The sequence below is a fragment of the Micromys minutus genome (genome assembly GCF_963924665.1).
Source record: "Micromys minutus genome assembly, chromosome: 11".
NCBI lineage: Eukaryota > Metazoa > Chordata > Mammalia > Rodentia > Muridae > Micromys > Micromys minutus.
This window is the reverse complement of record NC_137980.1, coordinates 55,404,862-55,424,943: the sequence shown is the minus strand read 5'-3', so window position 1 is coordinate 55,424,943 and position 20,082 is coordinate 55,404,862. Positions and strand designations below refer to the sequence as shown.

Sequence of the window (20,082 nt, the reverse complement as noted above, 5' to 3'; positions counted from 1 at the left end):
GCCATCCTCATGGAGGTGGGGCTGGGTGTGGGGTGAGGGATGGGATGTGAACAGTCAGAGGGTGAACCTGGAGGGGAGTAAAATCTGGAGTGTAAATGTAAAAAAAATTTTTTTAATAAAACATCTAATACCAAGAGTAGCATTTTTTAAAATGGGGTACAGAGCTAAACAAAGAATTCTCTCAATAATGTTCATAGCAGACTTATTTATAATAGCCAGAAGCTGGAAAGAACCCAGATGTTCTTCAACAGAGGAATGGATACAGAAATTATGGTACATAAACACAATGCAGTACTACTCAGCTATTAAAAACAATGAGTTCATGAAATTCCTCAGAAATTGAATGGAACCTGAAGCTATCATACTGAGTGAGGTAACACAGTCAGTGACAAAAGAACACTCGTGGTATGTATTCACTTATAATCAGATACTAGCCCCCACCCACTCCCCAAAAAAGCTTGGCATACCCAAGAAACCATCCACAGATTTTATGAAGCTCAAAAAGAAGAAAGACCAGAATGTAGATGCTTCAGTCCTTCTTAGAAAGGAGATCAAAACAGGGGAGGAAATACAAGGTCAAATAGAGGAACAGGGATTGAAGAAAAGATCTACATAGACTGCCTCCCCAGGAGAACCACCTCATATGTAGCCACCAAATCCAAGCACTACTACTGATGCCAAGGAGTGGTTACTGACAGGAACCAGACATAGATGTCTCCTCAGAGGCTCTGCCAGAGTCATACAGATACAGATGAGGATGCTTGCAGCTAACCATCAGACTGAACACAGGGATCCCAATGAAAGAGCTAGAGAAAGGACTGAAAGAGCTGAAAGGGTTTGTACCCTCATGGGAAAAACAACAGTAGCCGCAGCCAAGGCACTGAGGGGAAGGGGGTGATTGGGAGAGGGAGCACCTTCATGGAAGCAAATTGAGGGGGCGGAGGGAAGGGAGTGGGGGGGGAGGGTGACAGTAGATGCTGGCGAGGATGTGGAGAAAGAAAAACAACACTCCTCCATTGTTGGCAGGATTGCAAGCTGATACAACTGCTTTCTTTGGAAATCCGTCTGGTGGTTCCTCAAAAAATGAACATAGTGCTACCTGAGGACCCAGCTACACCACTCCTGGATATATATATATATATATATATATATATATGTATGTATGTATGTATGTATGTATGTATGTATGTATGTATGTATGTATGTATGTATATGACAAGGACACATGCTCCACCAAGTTCATAGCACCTCTGAGTCTCCTTGTCCTGGGCCAGCCTGCCAGCAGCAATGCAGTGGTGTGGAAAGCGACAGGTTGAGATGTGTACTGATGTAAGATAAGAAACCATGGAATTGTTATGAGTCCTGGACTGTTAGGTTCAAGAAACATAAGGTTTTCACAGCCCTTGGAAGAGCATCAAGCTATAGACAGCTCTCAAGTAATGCTGCTAGAAGAAAATTAATGAGCAAATAAAAAAACAAATGAGACCATGGGTAATTTGCAGGATCTTGTTTTCTTCAGAAATCCTTCATCCTATGGGAAAACCAGCCCCTCTCACATCCATCCACTTCAGCCATTAAGGTACAGTTCGCACAATGGCCACCAGCGGGCGCAAAACGGTGGAGTTTCCCGCACGGAGGGCTTTTTTTGTGGCACCACATTGGGCGGAGCCTACGGGCAGGCGCCTAGCCGCTGGACGTGGTAGGACGGCGGGCGGAACGCAGATCTAGGGTTGGGGCTGTTGCAGTGTCCGCCGGAGCGGATTGGGAAGTGCACGGGGCGAAGATGGCGGCGGAGCGGCAGGACGCGTTGAGGGAGTTCGTGGCGGTGACCGGAGCTGAGGAGGACCGGGCCCGTTTCTTCCTGGAGTCAGCTGGCTGGGACCTGCAGGTAGCGCCGCGAGGCGGGCCGCTTCGGGCGGGCTGGGGAATGCGGAGTCGGCTCTGTGATCCCTACATGGCCGAAGCGCACAGTCATCCCTGCGGGGGCTGGGCCCTGGCCCAGGCCTCATGGTCTCTGGGGTCGCTTGCCACGCGTCGCCGGCCTGGCTTGGAAGTTTCTGGAAGCGGGAGGCCCCCGGCCGCTCTGCAGAGCCTCAGTTTTCCGCGGGCTAGCAGTGTTGGTGAGACTTTGGGCGCTGCCGCAGTCCGCCTGGAGGAGTCGTCTGGGGGCGTGGCTGCGGCGGCGAGTGCCCGCGGGGCCCGGTGGATTCGAGTGACCGCCTTCCAGATGGAGCCCTACTGAGGTCGCGGTGGCCGTCCAATTCCGCTTCCGCAGCGGTGCGGTGCTGGTGGGGGAAACCCTGCCTGGAAATCAGCCCACGCCCCACTGCCTAATGGCTGGGAGAAACTACCTGTGGGATTGTGACACAAGTTTGGGGTCTCCTCGCTTTTTGTAGTTAACAGTAAAATGGGAATTTCTGTCTTGTTCACTGGCATGTGGTAAATAGTCACTAAATAATTAATTTAGAAGACAAGCTCCACCAGGCATGAAATGTTGCACACGTCTGATCCCTAGAGGAAAGCCCATCTTTTAGCGCTCAGAAACATTCAGTAATTAATGTTAGAAAGAAGTGATTTTGTTAATGTCCTGGCCAGCCTACATCTTAGGTAGATAGATGATGGCGACTAATACTTCTTTAATACCTACTACAAGCCAGGCACTGTCCAGCATTTTAAAATGTCTCATTTACATGTCTCACATTTTGCAGCTGAGACTTTGGAGGATAAGTAACTTGCTGAAGAACCCACTAACTGCTAATTAAACAGGTAAAGACTAACCCTATTTTATGGATGAGGAATTGGACCCTCAAAGGGACACCGAATGTGCTCAGTGTGTGAGCTTTTTGATGTAGCCATGTCTGCTGACTCTAGCATTTAAGTAGCCCCCCAAAACGTTAGGGGTTTTTACTCCTTTAACTCCTACCACTCTGGAGGCAGAAGATCTCTTGAGTTCAAACTGGCCAGCCTGGTCTACGTAGTTCCAGAATGGCCAGGAGTAAATAGTCCCTCTTTCAGAAACATAACAAACAAAAAGAGGTCAGATCTACAGGCACTATGAAACCTCTGTGCTGAACAGAAATACATAAGAGAAAAGCTTCTATCCCAGTAGATTATCTGAACTGAATCTCTTATCTGTGTGGTGACTTGGCTACCAGTGCCAAGACTTGAATGCAGGTTCTCTAATGTCAGTTTAGCACAACTCCTAAGATGACACGTGACTTCCCAGGAGGCTGGTTATGTTATGTGAAGAACACCTTCAAACTGATTGTCCCAGGACAGCTCATTTCCTCCTATATGGTTGGTTACCTTGTGGACTGGAGGTGCCTCCTTCATCTCTCTGGGACCTCATTGTTCTCTTTTTGTGGAGAGTGTGTGATAAATAAATGCCTTTTCATTGAGTTGGTGACAGTCACAAATGGCCAAAGGACTCATGTATAAAGGACTTCTGTGTGTGTAAAGCTCAGGTGACCGAATTAATCTTAGTGATTATCTCCTTTAGCGTTACAGGTTTGATGGACAGCATCTCCATTTCAAACAAGAAACTGGGCTTCACAAAGAAAGGAAGTGTAGCATCTGTCCCTAAACTGTGTCACTTCTTAGAACATAAGAATGAGGACCTGAGTATACTGCCTGGGGTTGGACCTGATGCCACTTCTTACCTCCAGAAACTGTCTTCATTTTGCAGTCCTTCTGTGCTGGCTATAAAATGAGACAATACTAATTATAGAATTCTGAGTGGATTAAATGAATTAACATACAGGGTACAGACGACTTGACACATAAATAAATAACAGATGGTGGTCTTATTTCATGTTTTCCATATTAATTCCACATTAATCTTATTTATTATCTTTATTTCCCTTAGTGGGTGGATTTCCCCCTGAGGCAGTATATCCCCACCTTCACTTCCAGGCTAATATGTCTATTGCCTTTCCATCTAATCTTCTTTGGTTCCAGGTATAGGAGTTTTTTTTTTAAGTGTGAATTTTGTCATGTTTTTGTTCCATTGTCAGATATGTGTCAGATAAAAGACTGGAGGATCTCAAAGTACTTTCTCTTTGTTTTAGATTGCACTTGCAAGCTTTTATGAGGATGGAGGGGATGAAGAAGACATTGTGACCATTTCACAAGCAACCCCAAGTTCAGTGTCCAGAGGCACAGCTCCTAGGTAAGGACCAACGTCAGTTGCTCCATGAGTGTTTCCAGAAAAGGGACTTTCCTTTCTAACTTGACAGAAGGTTCGGATCCAGATTATGAACCAAAGGGTTTGAGGATTTACTAAAAGAGAACTCAGATTCAAGGGTCAGCTTAAGTTTTTTGTGGTTTGGGTTTGTTTGCTTGTTTTGTTTTTGTTTTTAATGTGAGTGAGTGCTGTGCTTACGTGTATGTCTCTGCACTGTGGGGGCCAGAAGTCAGCATTGGATTTCCTGAAACTAGAGTTAATGGATGGTTATGGGCTACCATGTGGGTGCTGGGACTTGAACTGGGGTTTCTGGGAGAGGATTTGGTGCTCCTAACCATCAAGCCATCTCTCTAGCCCCTACTTGATCTTTAAGGACTGTGTTTAAGAAATGGCTTTCTTATCTTTAGTTTTCATTCTTTTAGGAGTGCCATAATATAGATTAGGTTACTGACTTTAGGAATGCCTATCACATATTAAGACGATCGTAGAGATAAATACCTTTTCTGAAGTTGACATGGGAAGTCACCAGCATCTCTATCACCTTTTCTAATACTTTGCTTTAGTCACTGCTGTGGTCTTCCCACAGAAGAGTCTGAACTCCCAACACTCTTTCCGTACTTTTAGTCTGCTTGCACCTACTCCAGTGTATGTTTTGTCAGAAAATTTTGCTGGGTTTGAATTCAACTCCAGAATGCAGAAAGAATGTCTCTGTGCTGTGAAGTGGTAAATTCTCTCAGAGGGTCTCTGAGCTTTAAACTACATTTCTTCCCTTTGAGAAACACTTAATACCAGATCTATTGTCCTTCATGTCTTTCCCTGCCTCCAGTTTCTACAGAAGGGAGGTCACAGAAAAAGTGATCTTTCAATTATTTGCAGTGAGGCACTGATGAAATATTGTAATGTTATTCCTGAGGTGTGGGTTGTAAGGGTTTAGAATGCTGGCCAAATTTGTGATCCAACCTCACTTTGGGTTATTGACACGCAGAAGTACCAGGGAGGAGTTGAAATGTAGCCTCTAATGCTTATCATTTGTTCCCTCCTCTCTTCTCAGATCAGAATAACCCTTAGTGCAGCAAGGGTTTATTAGTGTAGGGCCAGGGAGGCCAACTGCCCAGGTTTAGAGCCCCAGCTTAGAGACCTATGACTTGGAACAGGGTATTTATCTCAGTTCCTCAGTTTTCATCACTGTCAAATGGAAATTGTAGTAGTGTCTGCCACTTAGCAGAGTCAGGCATGGTGGCATATACCTTTAATCCTAGCACTTAGGAAAAAGAGTTGAGTTCACAGCCAGCCTTATGTACATAGGTCAGCCATAACTATGTAAAGAGACCTTGACTCAAACAAAAAACCAAAATGCCAGACTGCAGAGTAGACTCCTTTAATCCCAGGACTCCATAGGCAGAAGCAGGTAGATCTCTGCCACCCTGTCTCAAAAAAAAAAAAAAAAAAAAAAAAAAAACAACTTTTAGAGCATAATATTTTGCCTGCTATTACCAACACTATACCCTGCCTCGTTCCACAACAGGCATATGTGAGTGTGTGAGTGTGTGTGTGTGAGAGAGAGAGAGAAACAGAGAGAGAGAGAGAGAGAGAGAGAGAAACAGAAAGAAACAGAGACAGAAAGAGGAACTCTGTATTTGTGTTTTACAATAAAAGTAAAGCAACAAGGAACTGCAGCTTAACATTAGCATTAAACATGAAAGGAATATAAGGCTGGACATGAGTTCAGGCCTCTTGGCCTCATCTTACTGTTTTGGTTAAGCCCTAGATTTGATTTCGGGCTTCAGTGAAGGGGAGAAGAAAAAGGGAAGAAAAGGGGTGTGGTTTGTTATATCATTGTCTTTGTTTAGGAGGAAAATGCTGACTGAATTTTCTCAGAAGAAACTAAAATGTATTAGTACCCCAAAGGAATTTGGTGGTGGTCGGGGGAACAGCTGCTCTCCAGCCTTTAACCTAGCTGTTGCAGGACACTTAGCATTCTACTGACTGACCCCTGTTCACCTGTCATCTACCTTTCATGTTGTCTTTGATGCCAAGTGAGAACAGTCAATTACAAACTTTCTTGGACTCGAATGGGGCATTTAATATGGAGCCCTTGAGCCTCCAGGAGGAGTCTGTAGAAAGGGATAGTAGAATGTCTTTAGATCAAAATCACCGTAGGTACAGGTTTAACTATACTTTGGCAGGTATCTTCTAGCAAGAGAGTATATTAGATTCCCATAAGAAGAATCTAATAAGGTATTTTGCATAACCTACTATGGGAGGAAGTCTAAGATCAATATAAATCATTATCATTACTGAGCACTTAGTGCCAGCCCATGAGTTAAGCCTTTATATATATATATATATATATATTTTTTTTTTTTTTTTAGTTGTCATCTACCTTGTAAGGTGAGTACTATACCATTCCCCCTGTATAGATTAGGACACACAAGATCTGAGCTTCTTCCCCAAATCACACAAGCCAGCAAATGGAGGGTAAAAAGTCAGAGCTGTTCTGCTTCCTGAATCTCAGTTCTCAGCACAGCATGCTACTTCTCATGGATGCTCAGAAGTCCTCCAAAGTTTTTCCTGAATCTGCCTCTCTCACCTTAACCCCTTTTTTCCCTTATATCCTTTGTTCCAACCAAATTAATTTCTTTGATGACCCATCCCTGTGATGTGTGTGGTTCTGTCTTTGTTGGTATCCTCTCTAAATTGCTGTCTTGCTTTCTGCCTGTCAGTCTTAGTTCACAACCCACACCCATGTTTGCCTTCATCCTTGCCCCTCTAATGAGCAGCACACCACAGCCCTATTCCTCAGAACTCAGGTTGCAACTCTAAATCTGTTTACTTTAGCCAGGTATTAATAAGTAATGTTTCTCTCATGTTTTCTTGAACCCTTTTCCTACAATTTAACTTTTCATATTAATAAAATGAGAAGTAGAGTTCTTATTGCACTAGCCATCTGTCCATTGAAGCCAGATAACCTTACCTCCGTTTGTACACACCCTTCAGCAGCTTTGGAAATAGAGGGTGTACTTAGCATTCTCAGATCAAGGCATAGCATCTTAGAAAAGCTGAGTCACACCTGCTGTCTGGTGCCTCTAAAGTCAGAGCTCCCACATGCTGCCTTCCTAATCAGCACTTTTTGGAATCTAACAACAAACAGCAAGCGGTTTCTATTTTTTATTTTCTCTTTTACCTCACAGAATCTATACTTGTTAAAGTTTCAGGACTTGCATTATCTCCTTCCCTAAAACTACATTGTTCAATAGGCTGCTATTAGCAATCACTGCATTTATTTTTCCAGACAAGGTCTTTACATGTAGCCCAACCTAGCTACACATAAAATAGTTATCCTTCTTCCTTAGCCTCCTAAATGCCACAGAACCAAGATGGTCAGCTTTAAAGCAGAAAATATAAGGGACTTCTATGATATTTCAGTATACCAGTTACCCGAGGAGGTAGCTTAATGCCTCCAAATGAAGACCATCAAATGCGGGATTTTGACATTAATAATATCCCCCAGCACATCGGGGCTATTAGGTGACTCTAAAGCATTACCTGAGGGCAGTTGTCCTCAAACTTGAGGCTTCTGCCCCTCCTCAGCAAGGACTGTGCAGAACACCACTTCCAGAGTTCCAAGCCCAGAGATTTAAGATGGTATTGGGGATTCACAGGTTCACTTCAGGAGCTCTTCTTGGTGCTTCTGATCTAGCAACCACACTTTAGAATTACTTCCAAAAAGTAGCTCCTTGGTGCACCACAGCCTGCAAAGGTCTCTACATACATCAGCGTGCTAACAGTGCCCAGTTGATATTGGCCTTATATCCATTTACATATGAGAAAGCAAAGGATTAGAGAATTTAAGTAGCATGTCCAAGATCCCAATGTAAGAAGCAGAGTTAGCATAGGAACCATCTACAGCCACACCTAATGTGTCAGGTGCTACTAGATTTCGGTATATACATTGGGAGAAAGGTAAAACCCATATGGAGAGTATGCTCAAGCAGGTAGATATAAATCTGTTTAACAACAAAGCAGTAGTAACTTTTCCCATGGATTTTCAGTCCTAGCCTATCATTCATTCAGAGACCTGAGAAAGTGAGTGGAAGTTGCCTCTCTAGGCATTAGTGTAGATGTCAAGACTGGGATCCTTTATACTGTGCCATATGGCCCTCCAAGAATACCTGGAGGTTACTCCCAATTAATTCAAGCGGGAACTGTATTGGCTGTGGCTTTGTCTTCTTGTTTCCAACAGATGAAACCTCAGACTTTCTCTTGTCCTCTTGCTCCCTTGAAACAAATCTTTAAAACATAGCTGTCGCTTTCTTCCTAGTAAACAACTGTTCCTTCTGCCTGTCCTCATGAACCTTAGTTGCCCCTTCCCATTCTACATTGTAGGAAAGCTACTTTTCTCAAGAAATTAATTTTTTTTTAATCTTTATAAATGAAATGCTTGTCTCATGGTCCTTAAATCTTTGTTTACCGAGAATACAAGAGAGGAAACTGGCAGTTGAAAACAATTGCAGAGCTGAGCCATCAAACCTCTCCTCTACCCTGTGGGACTTGCACCCACCTCCTGAATATTAGTAATAATACTTGCCAGATGAGGTGCCTTTTGCCTATAATCTGAGCACCTGGGAGACTGAGGCATAAGGATCTAAATCTAAACAAAAGATCTAAGGAAACTTTTAAAAAAGTTATTCTGCAGTAGAAACAGGTAGGGAGCTGTCTGCCACCCACACAGTTCTCTGCAGGTCTCTTTGACCTTTCCCTAGTGTGTTAGTCTTTTGTCTGCATTGACACGTGTGTTTGCATGATGCTGTTTAGTTCCCCTTTCCCACTCTCTCCACCATCCTTTTTCTACTCAGTTGCCTGTTGATCAGTTCCTTGGTAATGGTCCACATGTGTCTTTTTGTAGGAAGTCTTTCCCTCACAGGAGACAAGAGGCTTTGTGTTCATAAGGTACTGCCTTTGTGTACTGCCACAGCCCCTGTTGTAGATAGTTGCTTATCTGTGCCACTAGCCTGTAAGACTAGTCTAATTATTTTTATAAATCCAACATTTAGTTAATGTTTTATTTTTAAAAGTTAAATAATGAAACTGTTGAGTAGTAAGACCTTTTTCTTTTAATTTTTTGTGTTTGAGTATTTTGCCTATGTGTATGTATGTGGACCATGTACATGCCTGGTGCCTACGGAGGTCAGGAGAGAGTTGGACTCCCCAGAACTAGAGTTGCAGATAGTTGTGAGCTACTGTATGTGTGCTGGGAACCACACCTTGGTCAAGTACTCTTCACCATTGTGCCGCTTCACCAGCCCTCAGTTACTTGCTTTAAAACTAGTAAACGGCTCATTCCCCACTTCCAGAACAGCTTACTGGATTCCATTTCACCTCACAGTAGCATTCGCTAATTTATTCTCAGTCTTCTGTGACCTTCACAGGCAAATGTCACATTCTTTGTTATCTAAACTTAGGTCAGTCTTTTCATCTTTCCACAACATCTCACTCTAGAATCCAACTCCCCAGTTGATATAGGTGTTGTATTTCTTAACTATTCCTGAAATAATTTTGCTCCTTTCTTTCTCCAGTGATAATAGAGTGACATCTTTCAGAGACCTCATTCATGACCAAGATGAAGAGGAGGAGGAAGAGGAAGGACAGAGGTAAGGCTTTGAGAGGCAGCGCAATTTATCAGAGGTACTCAGTGGTGTTTAAATAACCTAGGATAAGGCATGAGGCACATGCTCACTATTGCCAGGCATCACTTCTGTGCATAGGGGGTATAATAGCCTAAGAACAGTTTGCTCTGTGTAGTTTAGCAGATTCCCTCTCCACTTTGTCATGTTCTGGGACTTCTTTTTCTCTCTCTCTAATTGTTACAGGAAGGTATTTGTAGAAGAATATCATAAAGGGGGAAGCAAAACCTCTAAGAATGAGAAAGTTACCCGTAATATCACAGTACAGAAATAGCCAACTGTCTACTTGTGCTATGTTTTTATGCATATAGATAAATTGCACAATAAGTAGAAAAATGGGGTTATAAATGTGTGTCCTCCCAACACAATCAAATAGTTTTTACTTTTAGAAATGTTATAATAGAATTATTGTTTCATTGTAGAAAATATGAAATTCAGAATGAAAATACAGCCTTTATTTGATAATTATCATTATATTTTGTTGTTTCTATGCAGTCCTGTTGTAATTCTAACATGGTGAAGATGATTTGTTTTCTTGTGTTGGATTAAGCAAGGTCTTAGATACTTCCCTGCTGGCACTGAAATTCTGTTTTCCATGACTCTGCTAGCCCATGTGTCCCATAGTTTTGGTATGTCTGTGTCTATATAACTGTAAATGTCAATCCTGTGAGCACCTTTTATATTAATCTTTGACCGCTTTTGAATTATTTTCTTACAGTAATTCCTCTAACAGAAATACCAGGTCAAGAACATAATATTTTTAAGACTGTTATTCACAGGCTCCTAGTTCTTAAAGCCAAGACTTAAAGGTCCCTCAACTAAGAATTTTCAGCCCAGGCAGAACTGTATTTACCTGGATTGAAAAGAATAAGCTGGCTATAGCCTCATTTCTCAGATGTTTATTCTCCATGGGTCTGCTTTGGTCTTTCAAGCATTCCTCAGGAAGATGAGAAGGTAACCATTGTGGTAGTGTAGTGACTTCACTGTGGCAATCTGAGAAGTCATGTGTTCATGTAGTGGGTCACATTACCTCAGAACTTGGCTTTTAAGTATACTGGAGACTTGGAGATGTTGGTAATTTTAAGGTTTTACACTCCTCAAGTAGAAGGCACTAACTATCACAGCCCCATGTGTGACTGCCTAGCTCCCGAATACGGACCACCTCCATCTTTTCCAGCCTGGTCACAGCTTCCATGTGACTTTCCACTGTTTCGCAGCCCTTTAGCTTCCTTGGCTACTTTAGACCTGAAACAGCATTCTCAGCTAGGGCCTAAGCATCGCCTCCTGTTCTAGGGAAATTGTGAGAATAACAAAGCAAGATTGATTTTCACAAATTCCCACTGATCCCTTTTAGAGACAAATTGCTGTGTCAGTGTAAAGCTGATGAGGAAGCAGCTACATGACAGCACCTTCTTAGATCTAGATTAATAAAAGTACTAACCTAATCTCAAGCTGTTCCTGGACTACTAGAGTACCTGGTGTAGGTATCTTGGAGCTTACTTTTGAGATTGGAGCTTCCTTGGCTTCTAGTACATCTCCTGAGGCTCCCAGTGAGAGTCATAAGAATGGCAGGTGAAGCTAATCTTGGGGGAGTTGCTGGTGTGGTGTCAGTCGACCTCACATGTACATTGCTCTGCTTGCTCTTTTGCATACATCTGCTGATTTGAACCTCGACCCTGACTTAAGGAGCAGGTAGGTAGGGCATGTAATCCTTCTTTCATTTTAAAGCAACAAAGGTCATACAGTTGCAGAGCCAGGACTGGATCCTAGCTGCTTGTACTAACTGCACCACCAACATTAATCGAGAACTCTTAGAATTAGCTGCCTCCTCCTGGAAGGGGGCTTCCAGGTGGATGGTTCCTGTTGAAATTCTTCTGCATTAATGTGTCGTTGTGCATGCCTGGAATGTTCTTCCCCCATGTCTTTACCTGATAACCGCATCCTCAAGAGGTCCCAGGAGGAGGTCTCTTGGCACCCTTGGTTGTTGTCCCTGTGTCTCCCCATTTCCATGCCACCACCACCACCATGGCTGCTCCCATTGCATCAAATAAGTCTGCCTGTACCCTTACATGTTTTTCTAGCTAGTCAATAAGTCCCTTAAAGACAAGAGGCATTGTACCTTTTGCTTCAGTGTGCCCAGAACCTGATACATCTTCTGTTCATTTTTGGTGTGTTTGGTATTAAAAACAGGTTTTATGCTGGGGGTTCAGAGAGAAGTGGACAGCAGATTGTTGGCCCTCCCCGGAAGAAAAGTCCCAATGAGCTGGTGGATGATCTGTTTAAGGGTGCCAAAGAGCATGGGGCTGTAGCTGTGGAACGAGTGACCAAGAGCCCTGGAGAGACCAGTAAACCAAGAGTGAGCATAAGAGTTGTTGTACCCACAGGAATTGATCCCACAGTGAAGAGTGTGGTCTGCTTCTCTCTAGCAGAGATTGGTTTCCTTGTTTTTTTTTGTTTTTTTTTTTTTTCCACTTGGCTACCTGTTCTCCTGTGTAGAAGACTAGAGTGTCTGTGTGTTTGATCAGAGCTCAGAAACCTATCCAATTTGGGCAGCTTAGTGTTTTCCTATATTTCACTGTAATTAAATTCATTACTAGTTGAGGGGGGCTGTTTTGGTTTTTTTTTTTGAAAACAGGGTTTTTCTGGGTAGCCCAGTCTGTCTCTGAAATTCTTTCCCCATGCTTTCCTCAGGCTCACAGAGAGGCCTGCCTCTGCCTCCCACGTGGTGGGGTTAAAAGGGTGCTCCATCATACCCAGCTTTATTACCAGTTTTTATGTAAAGATTTCTGTCCTTGGGAAAATCAAAAAGTCATTATTGCTGTCCTATACCCATATCCTACATAGCCATTATTACTGAGTTTATACTGAGTTTGGTAGCTGCTCCTTTTAACTGGGTGTTCCAGCTTTCCCCTCTTATCCTCTGAGCAGTCAGTTTGCTATTCAGTAGTTAACAAGTTTGATCAGAATGTTGCCTTTCTGCCTCGTCCTATATATGTCTTTGTACCAGAGTAATTCCACCACCAAGTGTCTGTGAACTTTCCTTTATAGCCGTTTGCAGGAGGGGGCTACCGCCTTGGAGCAGCACCAGAGGAAGAGTCTGCTTACGTGGCAGGAGAAAGAAGGCGGCATTCAGGCCAGGATGTAAGTGTGCCTTCCTCAGAGACGTTTGTGAACTGCTCATGGTGCCCATTTTTCAGAAGGGACTGGTTACATGTGTGAACGAGCAACTTCTAAAAGACGAGCCTGCTGTGTCTCTACAGGAACTTTCATAAAAATCAGACAGTTTTCACTTAGTGAGCAAACCCAGGGCAAGGGGTGGGGAAGTTTTCTTTGGGTCACACACAAGAGGACAATGTATGTGTGGGGAGGGGGCTTCTCTAGTGTTTTGGGGATAGTTCAAGAACCTTGAAAATGCCAGAAACGACCTGCAGTTTGGGTGGATTTGGTTGGTTGTGTGTGTTTTGTTTCATTGTGCTTGTTCTATCTTCCACATGCATTCACACACACACTCTCCCTGCAATGATACTGTATAATTTTCGGTCTTTAAAAAAAATTTAACATATTACAAAATACTTTGGCCTACCTTTGTGTCCATTCATTTCTGTAATGTATATTTTAAATCATTTTAGTTTTATTTCCAAATAAAGTCAAGCAAGAAGACAGTAAAACTTTTATAGACTTGTAGCAGTGGCCTCCAGTGCCTCAGTTGTTGGCCTTTCAAACTTGTGTGTGTAAGTGTGTATAGGAAGTTGACAAATTTGTACACATCTTGAAACTTTGGGGGCAGGGGTTATGCATGTGAGGCCAGAGGCCAGAAGATGTTCAGGAATGAGAGTTAAAGACCTGACATGCCTGCTGAGAACCACATTTGGGTCCTCTGTCAGAGCACTACATGCTCTTGACCACTGAGTCATCTCTCCAACCTCAGATACCATTTTTAATAACTGCGAAGTAGCTCAGGTGTAGATCTGACACCCACAGTCCTGCAGTTAGCCACGGCTGGGATTGAGTCACCTCCTGTATAGTCACCTCCCTAGCAAACTCCTTAGGACAATACCCATTTTTCCTAGTGTGTGTCACAGCATGTTCCTAGTTTAGGTCCGTGCATACGTGTTTGGTTGATAGCCCTTGTCATGTGCTTATCTGTCTCGGTGTTCTGTAGTGACAAAGTAAGAACCACTCATTTGTAGGTTCAGTTGCATTTTCTCCGTTGCTGACGTGACTAACTGTTTATGACCTCCTGTTGTCACAGGTTCATGTAGTGCTAAAGCTCTGGAAAACTGGATTCAGCCTAGATAATGGTGACCTTAGAAGCTACCAAGACCCATCCAATGCTCAGTTTCTGGAGTCTATCCGTAGAGGGTAAGCAGAGAAGCCCACATTAGTCTTTAGTGAGTCAGCTGTCAGGTGAAAAGGGAAGAGAAGTAAAGTTATTAAAACAGGTTTAGCACAGTTGGCATGAAGATCCACGGATCCCTCCAAAACACTTTGTGCACTTTTTGCCTTTTTCCCTGAGGCATCGCTAAGTAGCCAAATAAATAGGCTGTGCTGTGACTGAGAAGGTGGAGGCAGACAGGTAGCACTTTCACAACCAGACCCTGGTGACTACACCATGACCAGGCAGTCTCCCTCTTCTCAGGCCATTGGGGTGAGAGATGCTGCAATGGCTTTGGGGGTGGGGTTTCCCTCATTTTCTTCCCAATTCCTCTCCTCATTAAAGTCCTCAGGGATAGAGAAAGGGAGAAATGGAGAGACAGGAAGGAGACGGACTTAAAGCAAAGGGCTTGAGTGGTTTGGTCCCATCTTGTGCACTATTCTAGTTTGCTTTCTGTTGCTATGACTACACAATAACTAAAAGCAACTAAAGGAGAGTGCTGTTTGTAACAAGCTGCTTATTAGCTTGTTCACTGACTCCTGCCCTGCTGGTTTCTTACATAGCTAGATTCACCTGCCTAGACATGGCGTGGTCCCCGGTGGGCTGGGCCTTCCTGCATCACTGGTCAGTGAGTATAGTCTCTCAGAGATATGGTCATGAGCCAGTCTGGAGAAAGCAGTTCTCTCTTCCCAGATGACTACTGAGGGTGTTAAGTTGACAACAACAACTTAACCAGTGTTTCCATCCTTCTCACAATAAATCCCTTTTTCCTTAGGGAGGTTCCTGCAGAGCTTCGGAGGTTAGCTCATGGTGGGCAGGTGAACTTGGATATGGAGGATCATCGGGACGAGGACTTCGTGAAGCCCAAGGGAGCTTTCAAAGCCTTCACTGGTGAGGGCCAGAAACTGGGCAGGTAAGAGGCAATGTCAGCCGAACCATCAGTCCCACTAGCCAATTCTGTGATCTCCTGTGAGGAGCTGTGTATTGTTGACAGAGTAACTGAGTTTTGTTTCAGGGGAGGGAGAGTAAGGGGAGTATGGGGTCTGGAGTCTACAGACCTGAGTTAAGGCCCTGCTTGTCTTTCCTTTAGAGCTGTGTGACCTTAGACTACACAGCCTCAGTTTCCTCAGCTATAAAGTAGGGTTGATAAGAGTCCTCGCTCGCCCTCTGGATTGTGGTTGGGAGGAATAAAGGAGCCAATGCATGTAGACCTGCCTGGTGTGAACAGTAAGTGGAGCATAGCTGCTACTTTTACACAGAATCCTGAGTGTTGGAGAAGCTGTGGTCTCCTGGATGCTGTAAGCCTAGAATGAGCTTGCTAGGGTTAAGAAACTTCAAACTTCCTATCTAACACAGCCTCCCAGGAGCACAAGGACATCATAGCACTTGGAAAGGCTACTGCTGTTTGGAGATGAGGCTTTTGGTGTGTAGCCCAGTCAAGACTGGGATTCTGTTGCCCACAGCTGGTCTGTATTTCAGTATCCTCTTGCCTCAAAGTGCTAGAGTTAGAAGCATGTACCACCCATCATATCTAGGTTCATTATCTTTTTGTTATCCAGAATAATTAAGAGCTAAAATCTTAATTTTTTTCAGGTTTATCGCAAATATTAAACAAACCTGAGATTGGGGGTTTTGTTTTTCAAGTTATATATAAAAAGTTACATTGTATAGTGAATGGGTCAAATAATTCAGTTTAAAGGCATTGAGAAAATTCTTGAGTTGTGTTGAATATTTGTTTAGACTTCACATCCATTCATTTGAGCAGGCGCTTATGTGACAGTTTGGTAAAGACTGCACGTCTAGGGCGCTGTTGGAGATGAGTGGGGAGGTTTGCTGCTCCCCAGGTCTTCTACAGTGGTGGTTTTGTGAGAGCTGGCACTGAGTTCTAGTATTTGGAATTGTTAAAGAAACTACCTTAACACCAGTTCATGCCCTTGTGAAGGCGATGAGCAGATGAATGACGGAGGTTCTTCACATGAGTGAGGCTTCAGTTCCCTTGCATTTTCAGGGAGACACCAAAGAAAAAACTCTGGTTATAGAGGTTAAGGCTTACCTTTCCTGTCCATGGGTGAAATTCCATTACTATTGTGTAGGTGGCCAGCTCTTCTGGAGAGCAGGGGCTTAGGTGGAAGCAGTTCTCGGAAGGACTAAGCAGAGGGTCTGTCCTGTGAACATAGCTGCCCTACAAAGTTATATGGAGTGGTTTGGAACTAATGTTCTCTGAGCATGTTGTTCTTAACTAATCATAAAGCTCAGTGTTAGTGTTTGCCTTTCTCTCTAATGTCTTTTCTGAAAGAGCATTTAGAACTCATGACTAGACCTAACATCTCTTAAATGACTTTGGTCCAAAGTTCTGATGATCTTTAGGAATGATAGCATGTACATGTTTGACATTTTCTGTTGTTTGCTGTGTGCTGTATTAAGCATTTCCATACTTAGTAACATTAACCCTACTTTGGTCCCCAGTCTACATATAAGTACCATAGCTTGGAGAGTCAGGCCTATCTCTAGGGCCAAAGTACTGACCAGTGCCAGACTGGGCTCCTTCTAGTCTCTGTTCTAACTGCCAACACTAGATAACTTTAAACAGCCACATAAGTCTTTGGGCTTCTAGTTTATGTCAAATGCAACATGTCCTTTGAGCTACTTTCTCAACTTTTCTGGGAAATCTTAATTTGTTTGTCTCTTTGTTTGTTTGGCATATTAAGATAGAGTTTCACCATGTCACCCAGGGTGACCTCAAACTCCTGAGTCATAAAACACCGTGTCTGGCTGCTTACTCTTTTTTAAAACAATTTTTATTAAATCTTTGAAATTTTCATTCTGTGTAATTGACCATGTTTGCCTTCCCTCTCCCAATTCTAACCCAATTTACCTACCCAGCTTCATCTTCTGACATTCTTGTTCTCTCTCAGACTCACCAAGTCTAGTGTTTTGTTTAATTGAGGAAAGTGAGACTTAGGGTCAGGTTCCCCAATTCTGCCTGTATCTGTAACTCCTAGACCCAGCCCTGTTCTAAGAGCACACGCTAGACCTGGATTATGCCCTGGATGCTCCATCTCAGACCAGTGCTTGAAACCTTTACCTCACTGTGCCTCAGTTTATTCCATTTTATTTTTAATAATGAAACACAGAAAAAGATTTATTCAGTATGGCTACATTGGGAAGAAGATCAAAATCATGACTCCCATTTCTAACCCTAAGTCCTTTTCAAAGTCTTGCTTTAGTTTTTAGGTTTTTTTAAAAGATTTATTTATATATGTTGTACTAGAGAGTGTCTGCCTGAAGAACATAACACAATCAGTCACTCGCAGTTTTGCCAAGGCTGCCTGGGTTAGAGATTTGGGATGCATCCCCTAGCTGTATCACTGAAGTTGAGACATCCTGATCTGTGGTTTCTACCCCTTACAAGTCTCATCTCTACAACTGAAAGCTGTCCTAGACTTTGTCACATAGGGCAAATAAGTTGAAAACCTGACCTGAATGATTATTGCTTGCAGTTTGAGGTAAATTCTTCTGGACAACATTATTAGAAGCTGCCCTGTACCTCTGTGAAGGCCTTCTTTCTACACTGCCCTGATATACTGCTTTCTCCTCAGCACGGCCCCCCAGGTATTAAACACCAGCTCTCCGGCCCAGCAAGCAGAAAATGAAGCCAAAGCTAGCTCCTCCATCTTAATCAATGAAGCAGAACCTACCACAAACATCCAAATCCGGCTTGCAGATGGCGGGAGGCTGGTGCAGAAATTCAACCACAGCCACAGGTACCTGCTCTATCTGAACTACCTTTTGCCAGCAGTGTCTAGTTCCAGAGTCCAGCATAGATGTGTGGGAAGCAGGCAGCTCTTCTCCCTCGTGGACACCATCAAGCAATTCATACTTTCCCTGGAAGAGGAAATGGGTTAGGATGATGAATGTACAAGTAGCTGGGTCTGTTCACGCCTCATCTGTGTTCATTCCTCATCATTAGGATTAAGCCACTGGGTTCCTTATTCAAAGGAAGTGTCTCTGGTTTTAAACTTAGGAAAACTAAGGCACCATTGAAAGAAGAGACTAGCAGGAGAGGTGCTAGGGGGCTATTACCAGTGAAGATACTTGGCAGCTCCTTTCTCTCAAAGAGGTTGTCTAGGTTTCATCCCTGGTGGGCCAGCTAAGCTAGGACTCAGATGTGGGCCACTAGTAGTTTGGCAGTCTTTGAGTGCTGATCAAATGTTCCTAATGTTGGTGCTTCCCTCTGAGAGGGTTGCAACCCATCTTACCAACCAGTTACTACTTTAGTTTCACCTCACTGGTTAACCCCACCCAGGTGACAGCCTATACAGAGTGTGGGTGAGGTGTGTCCAGGTTCTCATGAGCCATTACTACTTAGTGGCAGAAAGAAACTTCTGTTGATAGGGTATAAGGAAGAATTCCATTTCCAGTGACTCTATCCTTGTGATTCCCAGATGCAAGAAAGTGCCTAAAGTAGGGTCCCTACGACTAAGGTGTTGCTGACATGCAGTTGAGAGGTGCCCTTATGACACCCAAATAAGATGTGTCTACCCTGCTGGGAATCGTGGTCTATAGGCAAAGGCTATAGTCAGATGGTCCCAGAAGTGTGCACTTACACAGCTACTTCTGTGGCAAGATGGGAGCAGTAGAAGACAGCCTTCTTTTGTAGTGAGTCCTGAAGTAGAATAGAATGATGAAAGAAGGCAGAGTGGAAGGAAGAAGGGAGGAGAGAGATGAGGATAAGAAGAGCAAAATAAGGCAGGCTTTGGGACTTCTGGAAGATTGTACCTACCAGGAGTGGAGGGCTTTAGGCAGGGGAAGAAATGAGACTGATGTGCTTCTAGGTGACAACTTTGGCTGCTTGTAGGGAGGGGACACAGAGAAGCAGGCATGGTGAGGAGCCTTCAGATGTATTTCTCTTCCCAAAGGCTAGGGTTGGGGGCAACAGCAGAGGCCCTACTCATTACCTCCCACTTACATACTCCTCCAGGGTCAGCGACATCCGGCTCTTCATCGTGGATGCCCGGCCAGCTATGGCTGCCACCAGTTTTGTCCTTATGACTACCTTCCCTAACAAAGAGCTGGCTGATGAGAACCAAACCCTGAAGGAAGCCAACCTTCTCAACGCTGTCATCGTGCAGCGGTTAACATAACCGCCCAGCTGCTGCCTCACCTCTCTATGTGTCCCCCGTGGCTGTGGCCATGCCCATGGAGATTACCTTCCGCCCCTGTACACATTTAGCTCTTCCAGTGCCACATCTTGTCCATGGCTCTGGATTCTTAGACTTCAGTTGGACATTTGTTTTCTCTTTAGTTGTATTTCCTGGGTTTTTGTGATGATCAATGGACTTTAAAGAAAAATAAAAATAAAAAACACAAAAATTTGAAGAAATACCACCAATTCTATTGTATAGAAATTCCCACTGGAGCTGTAATTGCTGGAAAATCTTACTTGGGGTACAGTGAGGGGCCTTTGCTTTCATCCTCTGCATAAAAGTCACTGTGGCACACATGCGCATCTCCTGGTGTGTTCCTGCTGCCGCAGATGGTTGTGTGGAGGACAGTTCCTAGAATGGACGGTTTTTCCATTGGGATATGGCACATGACGGTCTTAGTGGGTCTTTGTCTAGGAAAAAGGCAGAAAATGGCAGTAATGGTAGCAGCCGACTCGAGTGTGGGGATGAGTGTCTGCATCTAGAGTGCCTTTAACTCTGGTGGTTGCAAAAGCCCTACAAGAAGCAAATTTTATTTGGGCACGTGTAATTAGCATGTAGCTTTGAGCCACAAGTTCTGTTTTACACTTGTTCCCTGCCCTTTGACTTACGGCAGCTTAAGGCACATCCCAGCCT

At 43.7% G+C, this 20,082-nt stretch overlaps 1 protein-coding gene across 1 annotated transcript; it reads left to right on the top strand.

Moving 5' to 3' along the window:
• The first annotated feature begins 1,740 nt into the window (after positions 1 to 1,740).
• Positions 1,741 to 19,709, top strand: NSFL1C (NSFL1 cofactor). Its single transcript, XM_080925401.1, has 9 exons — positions 1,741 to 1,888; positions 4,068 to 4,168; positions 9,760 to 9,834; positions 12,058 to 12,223; positions 12,916 to 13,008; positions 14,120 to 14,229; positions 15,018 to 15,155; positions 17,842 to 18,006; positions 19,224 to 19,709. The coding sequence occupies exons 1-9, from the start codon at positions 1,784 to 1,786 to the stop codon at positions 19,384 to 19,386; spliced, it is 1,116 nt and encodes a 371-aa protein (XP_080781527.1). The 5' UTR covers positions 1,741 to 1,783; the 3' UTR covers positions 19,387 to 19,709.
• Positions 19,710 to 20,082: the final 373 nt, after the last annotated feature.

Coding starts and splice junctions, on each gene's coding strand:
- NSFL1C (XM_080925401.1), top strand. CDS start 1,784: ATGGCGGCGGAGCGGCAGGACGCGTTGAGGGAGTTCGTGGCGGTGACC. Junction 9,835..12,057: donor GAGGAAGAGGAAGGACAGAG/GTAAGGCTTTGA, acceptor TATTAAAAACAG/GTTTTATGCTGGGGGTTCAG. Junction 14,230..15,017: donor CTGGAGTCTATCCGTAGAGG/GTAAGCAGAGAA, acceptor CTTTTTCCTTAG/GGAGGTTCCTGCAGAGCTTC.